The sequence below is a fragment of the Mugil cephalus genome, chromosome 17, assembly GCF_022458985.1.
Source record: "Mugil cephalus isolate CIBA_MC_2020 chromosome 17, CIBA_Mcephalus_1.1, whole genome shotgun sequence".
In the NCBI taxonomy this organism is placed as follows: Eukaryota; Metazoa; Chordata; class Actinopteri; order Mugiliformes; family Mugilidae; genus Mugil; species Mugil cephalus.
This window is the reverse complement of record NC_061786.1, coordinates 21,454,737-21,469,230: the sequence shown is the minus strand read 5'-3', so window position 1 is coordinate 21,469,230 and position 14,494 is coordinate 21,454,737. Positions and strand designations below refer to the sequence as shown.

The 14,494-nt window shown below is 41.9% G+C and overlaps 1 protein-coding gene across 3 annotated transcripts in view; it reads right to left on the bottom strand.

The window, feature by feature from the left end:
• atrn (attractin) overlaps positions 1-14,494 on the bottom strand; it is a 141,115-nt gene that overhangs the window by 111,447 nt on the left and 15,174 nt on the right. For all 3 annotated transcript variants that reach the window (XM_047611277.1, XM_047611278.1, XM_047611280.1), the window contains exons 3-6: positions 12,187-12,300; positions 10,439-10,567; positions 5,455-5,651; positions 1,178-1,346 (exon numbers count right to left, since the gene is read on the bottom strand). In XM_047611277.1, the coding sequence (XP_047467233.1) occupies positions 1,178-1,346; positions 5,455-5,651; positions 10,439-10,567; positions 12,187-12,300 (609 nt within the window). The remainder of the gene's footprint in view (positions 1-1,177; positions 1,347-5,454; positions 5,652-10,438; positions 10,568-12,186; positions 12,301-14,494) is intronic.

Genomic DNA, 14,494 nt, shown 5'->3' with positions numbered 1-14,494 from the left:
AGGCATTTTCTGACCTTCTCCAAAAAAAAAATTACTGTTTAGTCGTTCACTCTTAATCTACAGCTGCTATAAAAAATAAATAGATAAAAATAAAATAAAGAACAAGAAGCAGGTGAAGAAGAAGCGGAATAAGTTGAATTTTTAGGGACTTTCTTGTCACCTCCGTGTCCTGAGCTTCATCTAATAACGTCATGTCATCTGGAATCCCCCCACCACACTAATTTCTAAGCTCACTTTAAACTTGAGCTCAGATATTTCTTTGTTAGTTCTCCCATCATGCAAATTAATAATAATAATAAAATAAAAAAACCCACGCTATTCTCTTCTTTCCTGTACCTTTTAACCTGTGGCTCTGTATCTCACAGTGTTTCCCTGTTTCCAAACTCTCTCCACACACCCAAGAGCTATAACACAAAAGAATGTGGTGATAAAACAATAAATAAATAAATAAAAAAAACTTGCGTAACGCCTCGATCAAGACTCCAAAGTCTAATGAGCATCATTCAAGTCTGTAGAAAAACACTTTGTTTAAAATACCTTCACTCAATTTACTCATTCTGCTCTGCTTGTTTTCTCCTGCGTTGCTAAATGAGTATAAATGACCTCGGGCCTGGGAGGCGTTTAATGTCCCCGTTTTTAAAAAGCCAGCAGCAGGTAACTGAATGCAGATTAACCTGCCCACCGACAACCCATGAACAGGTCCGACATTTTGTGCAAATTTGACTTTATCGTCAAGCAGGGATTAAAAATGACCTTTGGCCGGCTGGTAACCCCCCGTAAAAAAAAAAACCCAACATGAGCCGAGGGCGTGAGCGTGATCTCTCTGGGTGGAGTTCAGGGGCGAGGAGCGTCGCCCTGTCCTGTAATTTTATGGGTTTAATTACACGGCTCGTTCCGTGCCCTGCGACAGAAATCCGTCTGCGCCGAGCTCTCGTTGGTTGTTTTTTTTTTACAACAGACAGGAAGTCCTGGGGCTACTTCCTGAGAGCGTCTCTTTACAAGAGACATGCAGGCGAGTTAAAAATATTTTAATTTCTCCAGCGGGGACACTGTGTTTAAAAAAAAATAAAAAATAAATAAAAAAAGAAATGTGGTTGCATAGCAACAGGAGGAGCACGGATGTTTCTTCTTCTGCTGCTGCTGCTGCTGCTGCTGCTTTGGTGGTCGGAGAACTTACGCTTTGACCATGTGATAGTCGGAGGCGTTGAAGACGTAGCCTCCGATGACCCACATGACGCCCTGATCCACCACGGCCTTGTGGGACGCCCTGGCCAGACCGGCCTCGGCGTACTCCTCCCTCGTCCAGAAGGAGGAGTTGGCGGGGACCGAAACGGAGCAGTCTGGACCTGAGGAGGAGGAGGAGGAGGGGGGAGAAATCACACACACACACACACAGAGTCAAGGCTCCACAGGCGAATACAAAAATGAATCGGCTTGTTAAAAATGCTCAATTACCAAAGGATAAAACTTGACTTTAACGTCCTGCAGCTACAGCGAGTTAACAAAAACTGGGACTGTTCAAGAAATGCCTGTAAATTAGCTTTAAAAGGACTCTTATTCTTGTTAATACAATATACTTTCAATCATGCATATAAACACACACACACATATATATACACCGATCTGCCACAACATTATGACAACCGACAAGAGAAGTGAATAATGTTAAAACCATATTCAGACAATTCATTGTTCTGCTGGGAAACTTTTGGACCTGACATTCATTCATGTGCATGTTACTTAGGTCGTTTACATGAAGCTGGGTTTTGCTGTAAATATTTTATCAGTCTTTCCGTCTTAACGGAGCCGGCGTACTGCACATTCCTGAAACCAGCTTTCAGAGTGGGAAGGTTTGAAAACGTGCAGTTTTGTCTAAACGCGGATCACTAGGTTTTTGTTTTTGTTTTGTTTTATTGCAGACAATGATGCAGCACGAGCTTATGTGCATGCTCCTGGTCTTCTTCTCCGGTTTCAGGGAGTAACCTCGCAGCGCCGCCTAAGGCCTGGCATAAGTACTGCAGCAGTCGTGTTTAGTGGTTCCGTCTAGAAGCGACATTTTTGAGGTTAGTTCAGAAAATGTCTGGTTTCAAAAGGCACCGTCTTCGTGTGCACATGGCTTTAGACATGTAGCACCCACCTAGACCAAACCAGGCCCTCCCACCCAATAGCAATGACACTCTTTGATGGAAGCAGCCGTCCACAGCAGGATGCAGCCACAAAAACATAAAAATGTTGGCCTCCAAATTCACTAGATCCCAAACTGATCAGGTATCTGTGAGATGATCCATAGAGGACCCAAAGCCCCTGTCCATTCTCTGATGACACACAACTAGCTATATATTGTAAGTACATATGTTTTTGCTATATCTCACAGACAAACACTGAAACACTGACACGGACACAGTTTTCCTCGGACCCTCTCTGTAAAGAGACGGACGGCTTGGACCAGAGCCGCGTTCCCCTGTTTATAGACGAGAACAATAACTGTAGCATAAACCGGAACCACTCCTGAATGAAGGGAAGACATTCAGCGACTTGTTTTTTTGGCAAACACCTCCTAAGTCAGGAATAGAAAAAAGATTGAGCTCTTCCTGTCAACCTTCTGAACCTGCACCGGTCGTGGTGCAGCTCGTCGCTACCTCTGTTCTTCTACACGATTAGATTTAAACACCAATTAGTGCCATCACTCCAGTGCGGAGCAGAAACAAGGTGTTTACCGCCCGGATTGATCGACCCGTCCTTATCAACGACGCACAAGCGGCCGTGTGCCGGAGGAGGAAGTGCTGTGATTCACTCCGACAATCAAGGTCACTTCGCCCATTCTTGTTTTGTTAAACCTCATGCGGCTCGTATTCTCCCAGTCTGCTTCCACTAACGCTAAATGAAACAAACACTGGCTTTAAAAAGATATTCATCTGTGAAAGAGAGATTAAATGGAAGGGTGGCTTGACTAAACAGGCATCTGTCTCTGCTTTTCACACTGGCTGGTGTAGAAAATGAGTTCATCCTGGAGCTGGCAGCGCGGCGTACAGCCGGGGAGCCATTCTTCTGCTAAAACACCATGACAGCGTAATAAAGGCTAAAGAAAACGCCAGTCTGGTCCTCAGCTCCCTGAGCTTCGGTAATTAGATCGAGCTGCAGATTTAACCGCAGTTAAACGAAGCCGTCGCCGCCGCCTTCGTTGTCGCCTCCTGCTCGTGCGGAGCGGTGCAGCGGTTAAGAGCTAACGGAGCGGCCAGAGCGTCCGTACGGTCTGAATCAGAGAGGATGGAGGGGAGTCGGGACGCCGGCAAATACAGAGAGAGTCATAACGGTCGTGACTCAAGCGACCCTGCAGGAAAAAGTGACAAAAAAAACAAGAATGTTCATTTGAGGCCCGTCGGGCGACAGCAGATGGAGGTTGTGGAGGCAGAAAAGGCCTCAATAATAACAGCTTCAAGCTGAAAATCTGGAATAAAAGATCTCTTCTCTAAACCTCCAACTGCTGCACTGGGTTTCTTCTGATTTTTATCTGGGTGAGTTTTAAAAGAAATGCCAAAAAAAAAAAATATATTTTATTCCTGTTCCAGACGGTTTGACAAACACATAAACAAGTTAGGGTTCATGTTTGCTGCCTGATTTGCAGAACAAACCTGGTATTATTTTGTGTTTATTTTGCATGTGCATGTCATATAGACCCATATTAACTTAATGTACTGTAAAATCAACATGTCGGCCCAGAGCCGTCCACCAGGAAGACCTGGTTCAAACCTTTAGGCAGGTCAGTCGCTGCTTTACATTTCATACAGTCCCAACCTTTGATATGGCTCATTTCTCATCTCTGATGCTGAATAACTTCCTGGTGTACGGAGTTAATCATCAGAGCATTGTATAAAAACATATTGCTGTTAACACCCAAAATGCATCAGAGGGAACGTGTCTGCGCGGGTTCTCTTCACGTACTCTGGCTTCTTCCCACCGTCCAAACACAAGCTTCTTAGGTTCATTCATTCTAAATTAGCTGTAGGTGTGAGACATGGAGACCTGTCCAGGGTGGGATAGGTTCCAGTCCCCTGCACTGACCCTCCAGAGGACAAGGAGTCACATCCTTTTGCACTTTTTTCAAATTAAAGGTCTGGAACTTTCTACCCGCCACTTTAAAGCAAACTCATTTTTGTTCTCTTTGTTCTCTTCCTGTTGCTTCACATAAACTGTGTTGAAACCGTATTTAGTGGTTTAATGTCAAAGGGCTGGAGCTATTTGCATGAAGACAATACATCGGACGCTTGTTCTGCTTGCTTTAGACCAGCACTAGACTGAAACGGTCCAAAAGTGTGGCTTCACTTCACCAGAAGGGACTGTAACAGCGCAATGAGCAACTTATGCAGTAACGCAATTTCAAGTAAGGGCAGCAACACCTCCAACATGATGAAGCATTTGTCGATGACGCACGGCATTAAATACCCAGAGTGTTCGACACTCACTGGTCAACAAGTCTCAACAGAGCAGAGCTTCTGAGGATCCAGTGACCAGTTTATAATTGATTTACTTGCTCAAGCTCTTACATCTTGTTTAGAAATGCAATAAAAAATTCTTAACCTTTTTCTAAACCAAAAATTCAGAGGAGGAGTTGATAAAGAATCAATAAAACCTCATCAATGCCCGTCTCTGTTCGAGACTCTCAAAAACTAAGACATGAATAAGAATGAAACAGTGTCAGTCTGATCACTTTTTGGTTCCACTTCCTGCTTCACTTTCAACAATGGCGCCCGAAACTTTTGCTGAACCTCCTGCGTTAAGATTTCCTCGATGTTGTGCATCTTTATCGACACGAAACAATCGATTGGAAAATTGCGCAGATGGAGAAACATCCAGAAATATTACAGCGGAAACACGCTACAACCAAGCGGAACATTTCCATTCCTAAGACGTTAGGGTCTGAAGTCTAAACCACCCATTAATGCAAAAGCAGAAATAAAAACTTTGAAATAAAATGGAGAAACTGACGAATTGTGCGGTTGGGTGAGCAGGAAGTTAAGCAAATTAATCCCACTGTAACTTCATTCAAAGTTTTTTTACCTAATTATATGAGCTGTGATTCAGCTGTGCATCTCTGGGACTTCTCTCTCTTTCCTTCTCTGAATTACCTCCCAGTCTAAATCAACAGCCCTCAGATTGAATCACATTCTGAACGTTATCCAAAGACTTCAGCGAGAGAGTTTTTTGCATAAAAAAAAAAAAAAAAAAAAGCTCCACAGCCGCTCCATAAAACTGAAAATAGAAACGGGACATGATGCATTTCAGTGAAAATCCCCATATTAATAATTCTGGCAGCTAAATATATGAGGCTCATTCTATCCACCCGGGAGGGTTGGGCTTGTGTGGGCCTGCCGAGGCCAGCGTGATGACTATATTGTGGTTGTTCAAGCCAGTGCAGAGGGGAACACGGAGAAGCAGCCGTGGTTCCAGACCCACCTTGCCATCCGGGCTTGCAGACGCAGCTCTTGCCCTCGCAGTCGCCCCTCTCCGGGGAGCCGCAGTCGGCCAGGCAGTAGGGGACGTCGCACGCTTCGCCCTTCCAGTTGGCGTCGCACTCGCAGTACACGGAGGAGGTGGAATTCCCCACGCGGCACTCGCCGCGGCCGGAGCAGTTGTTGGGACATGTGTTCACCCTAAGAAAAGGAAGACAAACAGTCGAGAGGAAGAAGGGATTAAAATCTTAAGAACATCAGTGAGTTACGTCTGCATCAGAGCCGCGGCTCCTTCAGACATCCATGCATCTGTTGAGCAGGGAGGGGGTCAAACATACGGTCTGTGGGCCAAAGACAGCTCGCCACATCGTCCAAACTGGCCCATGGGATAAATCTGCAGAAACTACTGCGAAAAAAAAGTAACTGCTGTTCACAAGTTGCCCACTAGAGGTTGCACTATTTTAGAGAGAATGGAGCATCTGATCTGTCCCTCTATGCTGATTGGTTCTGAGCTGGTCATGTGATTCATTGGCGCCATGTTAGATACATCTAACCAGTTTCTGTGAAGCTACTGTTTTCTGAATGTAGCAATTTTGACCTGAGCAAAACAAATTAATACATATTTTGAAGTTATTTCTCTGCACAATTTATATAGTGGCAATTAATTCAAGGTTGTTCTTGACTTTAAGACACATGATGCTCAAGTTGTCCACTAGACGTTGCACTATTTTAGAGAGAATGGAGCGTCTGAGCTATCTCCTCTGTGCTGATTGGTTCTGAGCTGGTCATGTGATTCGTGGGCGCCATGTTAGACACATCTAACCAATATTCACCCATAGAGAAGTGGCAATAACAGAGAATAAAGTTAAAATATGCCACAGTGCTCAGCCTACGGCTCCAAAGTTTGAAGTTAGCCTAGCCTTATGCTAGCCTTATGCTAGCCTTATGCTAGCTAGCTATCTAGACTAAAGGCTTAGAAAAATAGCAGCTAGCGTCATATATACTGTGAAACCCATGTGTTCATGTAGTTTATGTCCATGTAGATAGACACATTTATCTGACACGCAACTTTAACTCAGTTACTACGGCTAGAATGCTAATGCTATAATGCTAATACTAAATAACAATGAGACTAGTTTAATTTTCACTGTTTATGAGTATTTATAATTTCATGGATGAACACGGAGACTGAGGAGAAGGTAAACACAGCTCCATGACTGATGAGGTGATTGGGCTACAAAGCATTTTACAGCCTCATTTTAGATATTTAAAGGAAGTAGACGTTGGAATATTTAAATGAGGACCTTTTACATATCGACAGACGCCTATAAATAACATTTATAGTCCCATTAATGGTAAAAAAAAAGACATTTATTTCAACATAGGGTTACACTGTAGAATCTAACCTCTGAGGTAGCAAACATGGCGCCCATGATTCTCTAATATACGACTCTGGAAATTGCCCTTATGTTGCAAGAGAAATTTCAGGTGGTTCATAAAATGTTTTGTAAAAGGAGAGTTCATTCACACACACACATGCACACCTACGCCAAGTGCTTACCACTAATTAACCCGACATGCTCTTCTTTAGAAGGAAATGCAGGCTCCACAAATCATGTCGATATTGCCCTCGTTCATGAGCTCATAGGGTGGAGGCGGTGGTAACTGGGGCATTATTAGAAAGACGGTAAATACACTCAGGGTGCAGTAAATCTGTAAATCTAAAAACCGGACGTTTACAGCTCGGCGTGGCCAGATCACCTCCTTATCAGAATATGAGTTTAGCAGCAAACACTTGCGACTTCAATACAGGGCGCGTTGCAACTGATTCCAGGCCGACCTGGATTTTATTTTTAATTTTTTTTTTAATTGAACTCAAGTCGAACCTGTGCCACTGCGCTGACAGACTGTTTGCTGCACACACTCAAAAACACGAGCTATCGGGGGAACTGAGAGCGACGAGTGCACATCAAAGTTTTGTCGATGTGCACGAGAGCGTAAAAGGTCTCTAGTGTCTGTTTGCATCACCTGCACATGATGAAAACTCTTTCTGAACAGGGCGTCTCACTGTAGCTGTAACAAACTTATGGGACGTTGTGTTTCTGTGAAAGGAATCGGTTTATGGAACAATCTGAGCAAAAAAAAAACAAAGAATCCAAATCAAAATTTACATTTAAAAGAACAATTTAAAGCCAGTTTGATTGTTTTTCTTGTTGTGTCGTCATGAAAGGTCAACAAATATTTAATTTTTTCTTTGTTTTGTTTGTATGATGGATTGTGTCTTAGGAACTAAAATGGAAACAGGACAGTCAGCATTGGCCGATACCTATTTTATTTTAATTTTATTTTATCATTATTTTGTTGTTGTTTTTAAATTTATGTTCTTTGTAAATTGATTCCTTGTATAAAGGGGCAGATTATATCAGATTATTCTGCTTTCTATTATTCTTTCTGCTCCCTTTCATTCAGATTTGGGAACGTTTTTTGTATAAATTGAATTATTTTTGTTTTATTTTGTCGATGAATGAAAAAAAAAGAAACAGTTTCAAGTACACAAAACAAGATAAATCGCTTCAGTTTCTGTGAAAATACTGTTTTCTGCATGTAGGAATTTTGACCTGAGCAAAACAAATTAATACATATTTTGAAGTTACTTCTCTGCACAATTAATTCAAGGTTGTTTTTGACTATAAGACACACGATGCTCATGGCTAAAAGCTCAAAAGGCTGTTTTTAAATGTGCACAAAACCCCCTAGAGTCCCAGTCTACATTAAACCGCAGTCCTGTGTGGCTGCGGTCACATGAAAACGACGATGCACTGGTGGTTAAATAAAGGAAGTGAAAGTCCAATTATATCTTTACACCAAATATGAGAAACGCAGCTCTAGAAAAAAAAAAAAAACGAAGCCGGCGTCTTCTGAGTGTAAACAAGTCAAAAGTTCTGCTGTGAACTCGGAGAAAACGCCGACATCCATCAAAGGGAGACAGCGAAGTGAGACGTTGGACTCTTTTCCTCCAGAAGACAAACACGCGGGGAGCTGAAGCAGACAACACAAAAGGACCCTCGTCATTCTTTCAAGCTCCGTCGGCGCTCGATGGTTTTGATGTTTTTTTTTTTTCCTCCTCCACCTCTACCAGACACCAAAGCCTGGGGGGCCCGGGGGCACTTCGCTTTCATCCCGACTCTCAGTGTTTCTTTCTCAGCCCCGGCTTCAAACCCATCGCTATGGTGACGGGAGACAGCGAAAGCGATGCAGGCGGGGGGTCCACTGCACCCTTTTTTGCAGATGTTTCCACCAGCAACACGGGAGGACCCCATGATGCTTTGAGTTTTTTCTAATAATTGCCCTTGTTTTGCCAGTAAAATAGAAACAAGCCTGAGGGAAGCAAAGTCGTTTTTTTGTCTTTTTGATGCTTGTAAAGTTTAGTTTAATCGCTGCTAATGATGAATCACTGCTCAGAAGAATGAGGCTTTTTATTTTTAAAATAAGTCTGAGTGGATGATTTATTCTTCACTCACAGGGATTGAGACATTTTTCCGTGTGTGCAGATTATTAAAAGTCCCAGATGATTCGTGACGAACGGATTTCCAGACGAACGACGGAGAAAACAAAACAGAAAGTGAAGCGTCACCTGAAACGAACCCGGAGAAAAAAACAGCGCATCCCTAACGACCGCTGTGTGAAAAGGGGTCAAACCGGCCGCGAAACGTGACCCACAAAATCCATCAGTTCTCCAGTTCTGTCACTTTGTATCTTCCTGCTACAAACCGCTATGTGCTGATGTATTCAGCAGATCAATGAACCGTGGCGTTGCTCTAATTTTTTACTTTTAAAACGTGAGTTTGCATTAAATCCTCGGCCTCTGTTTTAAATAACACGTCACACGGCTGAAGGTTACGCGTCAGTCCAGGTGATAGTTACTCACAATTTATGAGTTTTAAAGCCGTTAGTATCATCCGGTGATTGCATGGAAGTAAATAAACTGCTCTAATAATTATTTTTCCAAATAAAAAACTGGGAGTCAGTCGAAGGAGCCCCCAATAATGGCCTCTGTGATCGATACGAATGAGGACAGGACAGGGGACACAACACTGTAATATGTTTAGTAAAGGACTATAATCTATTGTGTTGATTGAGATAACTGTGCCCTGTACGTTTTATAGACTTCAGAGGTTTGATTTGTTCATTCTGATGCACTTTGCTTTGTCCTCCTCTTCATGTCCTGTTATTGCATCCAGCGTTTCTGCAGAGGCTTCACGATAAAAGAAGAGCTTCGATCCCCTCAAACAGACTAAACTTTGTCAGGTTCTTGTACGATTCCTGTCACTAATACTACTCTGCTTTAAATTAAATGCCTCCTGGCTTCACCGGCTGTGGTGCACAAAGGCCTGAGTCATTATTTGAGGAGAAGCAGCACACGACTTTTCATTTTATTCAGTTTTTCTCTCTCACCGTTAAGTTTTTACTTTAATCTTAGTTTCTCCAACGTTGAAATTGATGCGACAGGCCTTTGCTTCCAAACCATGTCACTCAAATTGATGCAGGGACAAAAATATATAAAAATAGTTGCATGATGCAACGGCACACTGCTGCGAGTGGACAACAGCAATCCGACACGATGCCCCGCTCAAAACGCTGTCAACCAGCCACGCCGGCTCTCAGGCTGAATCATGCAGAAAGCGATAGGTTCTTATGCGTCACCGTGTCCCGAGGACGGGTGTGAAGTGGGCCCTTCACCTAAATAAATCTCAGCCGGTGAAACTGAAATGATTTGTACGCTTACGGTTCTCAAGTCGGGGCTCAGTATCGAGGTTTTACGGATCCAGCGACTGACACTACGAGAGGCTGTGCAGGACCTGAGAGATGCTGACACTCTGGGACGGGTCTGGATTCAGCGCTCAGCTCAGAGGATTATGAACCTACAGCTACATCTCATGTGTAATTGATTTGCTAAGAAAAATAAATGCATAGCTCGTACGTCTCACCTGTAGGAGATGTTGAAGCCTGTCAGGTTGTAGGCGGCATCACTGAAGAAGTGCAACAGGGCGAAGCCGGACTGAGACACCACCTCAGGGACCGTCTCATTCCCGTATCGCTCAGGAACAATCAGACCGCTGCAAAGACGACACAAACAATTAAATTTTTTTTATTCTATTCACATTTGAGTCTGAAACAGTTGTGCATTTGAAGGTCAAGCCGTTACACTAGTGCAAACTTTGGGAAGATCTGCTGCCTTTGCATATCAGGCTTTTTAAATCCTCTCTTAAGACTGGTTTTTAACTCAGTTTGACATTCATTAATACACAGGAAAAGATGTTGCAATCCCTTGTGCCATGATCTGAGGCAAAACTCGTTTACAAACCTAGACCAACTGAGAAACCGACCAGCAGGTCAACAAGAAGACACCAGCTAACTAGCCTCGCTAACAGCAGCAGGTAAGAAGTGATGGGACATGAAACCAACACCTCTGCCAGGATTTACTGTTTGACTGTTTTATTATTTTGATCGGTTGGTTGGTAGATTGATATAATGCACCAGGCCTGGTTTAAGAACAAGGCACAAAAACATAAAGAAGAGCACAAGGTGTTGACCTGGCTCCACGTATCTGTGGGGAGGGATGGGGGATGAGTTCTTTTGAAACGGTGCCAGTTCTTAAAAGATGCCCAAACCTGATGCCTAAAGAGTGGAAAACCTGGACGCTCTGTCCAAAAAGAAGTGTCTTTTAGTTTTTAAGGCATTCTGTGACGTGCAAGTTGATCAGAACATTAATCTTTTTAACAGATGCTATGCATGGTCAGATGTTTAACCTGATTCCAGGTGTTGCCTCCCTCGGTGCAGGTTGCCCAGTCTGCATCCTTTGTTCATTTTGGCTCAGGCGTTTTAAAGGTTTTACGTCCATTCGTGCAGGTGAAAAACTGACGTGAAGTGGGGGCGCTAATTAAAAATTCAGTGGCACCCAAATCTGCTCCGTCCCCTGAACGACCCCCACTAACAACATCCTGTTAACCAGACACACACACAGGACACCCTCAGGAGAACCATGTCCATCCTCTGATGAGACACAACTGTGTTGGAGGCCTACACAATATTAGGAAGGTGGTCATAATGTTATGCCAGATCGGTGTAAGTCTTGCTCGCTTGTGTAAAAGACAAGTCTGTTGCACGCAGGCTGTTGGACCAACCTAAATCAGAACAGAGCGGAAGGAATTGTTGAACCAGATTGATAATATAATATAATGATAAACTATTAGCTCCCAGTAACAACATAAACATGTTATCTGGTGGTTTCTCTCTGGCTGTGATAAATCATTCCGAGCACAAAGAGGGACAGAAAGCTCCAGCAAAACGGTTCATTTGAAATCTCTGCTGAGAATGAAGCATTTCTCTGCAGAAACACAGTCCACACAGACGCTACCTGTGCTCAGAAACCTGCAGCACATCACCCCGGGGTTAAATCCCCAGTAGGAAATGTGCGATAACTTATCGCACTCAATGTACTCGCAGCTAAAGCTCACCTGTAATAATCTAATAATCTAATGTGCAGAGCAGAATAACAACGACAAGCTGGAATAAAACGAGAGCCAGCAAATGAGTCGGGACAAAGAAAGCAGCCACATCCTAAATTTAAAGAAAAAAAAACTCCACCCAATTGGATGAGATGGAAAGATAGAACTAAAGATTGTGGGATCTCTCTAATCCCCAACTAACTAAAACTAATCCCCAGCAGACGTACCTGAAAGCGGCCAGGAGGGGGGCGTAGATGGAGTCGCCGTCGTACACATACAGGTGATCCCAGCTGCACTCGGTGGCAAAGTGGTTGAACCTCAATCGTAGAATAGAGTTGGGCCTGAGGGTAAAAAAAAAAAAAAAAAACACATTCACAATGAGTCTTTTTACTTTAAAACATACCAGACTGTGATAATATTAAATGGCCTCGTATGTGATCATATCAAATGATTAATGCTGAAGTGATTTGACTTGGTGACGTATACTTATGACGTTTACTATACTCACCGAGATTTAACATTTCTAATAAAATCAAATCTTTCATTCAAGTAACGGTTTCAATAGTTAAATTAGACTTTACTTTGAACGTGTTAAAATAACAAAATTGCAAACTAAAAGAAAAACTAAACTAAACTAAAAAAATAATAAGTGTTTTGGGCTTTTTTTGTGTTTGAAAAAGAAGTAGGATGAAGTCAGTGGCTTTTCTAGCCTTTATCTTCAAACTCAAAATCAGTTTATCATTATAAGTTCAGAAAAAGGAAAAACAAGAAAGGAAGAAAAAGAAAACAACTACAAAAGGAAACAGGATAAATATTTAATATTTTGTACATGTTTTAACTTATTCACTACAGTTATTCCATAAATACGAAAAGGTTGCGTATGTGAGTATAAAGGAGTAGCACAAGGTGCATTTAGATATAGGAACTCTCTGACTTTATGTAATATTGTAATTGATTTGGATATACAACATAATTTCTCATCTATTGTTACAACTAAAACTTTAATTTAATTTCGGTTGAATTCTATGTCGTTTCTTGTTTAAATTAGTGGCCGATTCCCAAATATAATAACTTTAGTTTTGCGTAGATTTAGTGTTAATTTATTTGAATGAAAACAGCTCTTCAACTTCTGCAGTTCACTTCCCCCTGTATCCAGGAGTTGTTATAAAAAAATAAATCAGTAATGGCCCCAGCACTGAGCCTTGAGGAACTCCACATTCAACTTGGTGTCTACTTTCCAAGAAAGCACTAAACCTCTGATTCCAAGTGCCTGTAATTCATTTAACAACAACTGGAAATCCCTTTTTTAGATCTATAAATCCCCCTACAGAATATTCTTCATTTTCTATTGCAGTTTGTACGAGTTTGTAATTTGAGAGTCCATGTCTATCTCCAGTCTTATACATGTTCCTCTACATGGGTAAAATAACATAAAGGTGGATAATTAACTTAAAATATTCACCACATCCAGTGACATTTGTCTGTATGGCAACGTAAAGAAACTACCACAGAAACTCTCCACTGTTTTGCAACTTCCTGGGTCAAAAGTAAAGTAAATCTCGGCTGTTAAGCACATCCATAAAACTGAATTACATCATAAACCTGATATAGTCGGTGACATTTGCTCTTGCGTTACGTCTCCAGTGGGTTTAAGAGTTCCAAGCAGCAGGCGGCAGAATGAGGAAAAAACAAGCCTGTTTAATTAGTTTTTGATTGAAGACATTCAAGAGATCCTTAAAAACTGTCCTGGATCTAAATATGACCGTGAAATGAAATCATTCAAAAAAAAAAAAAAAGACTGGGTGGTGGGGAAGGACACAGAAGCCCATTTAGTGCATCTACAATGGGAGCACAGGATGTACAGGAAACGGTATGAATGGTCTCATTTTTATTTATTAGAGCAAGTGACAGAAGGGGGTTGACTATTCCACCCTCTTTTAAAAAAGATAAATAATTAAATAAACCGAGGAATGGCAGCAGAAGCCCCGGAGGTTTTTAAAAGACTGACTTGTGACCGGTGAATAATTAATCAAAAAGTGAGGAGTGACTGGACAAAGTTATGTCCCAGTAAAGTTGCCACCGAGAACCGATTCTGCAGGTTTAGCTGCAGACGAAGCTCCTGGAGGTTGAACATGAATGTAAATCTATAAATGCATTCCTGTCAGTTTGATGCATACAGTGCATCTCTGTACTAGACCCTTTGTTGTTTGTTTTTTTTGTACATCAATGATATGTGCTGAGTGTCCAAACTGTTAAAACTGTTTGTGTTGACACCAGTTTACATTTATATTTTATATCATAGTATATTTAACTTTTGAAACATCTTCTGAGCCCAGTGGAAAAGGGAGTTAGAAGTTCTTAAAAGCTGGTTTGCAATCAATAAATTATCAATAAATTTAAGTAAAATTGAATTTCTAATATTTGGTAATCGAACAATAGACTGAAGCGAAGCTCAAAACTATGTAACTGATGTAAACAACATTAACATTCTGTATAAGACCAAAGACTTTTTAAATCAAAAATGTTATTATACAC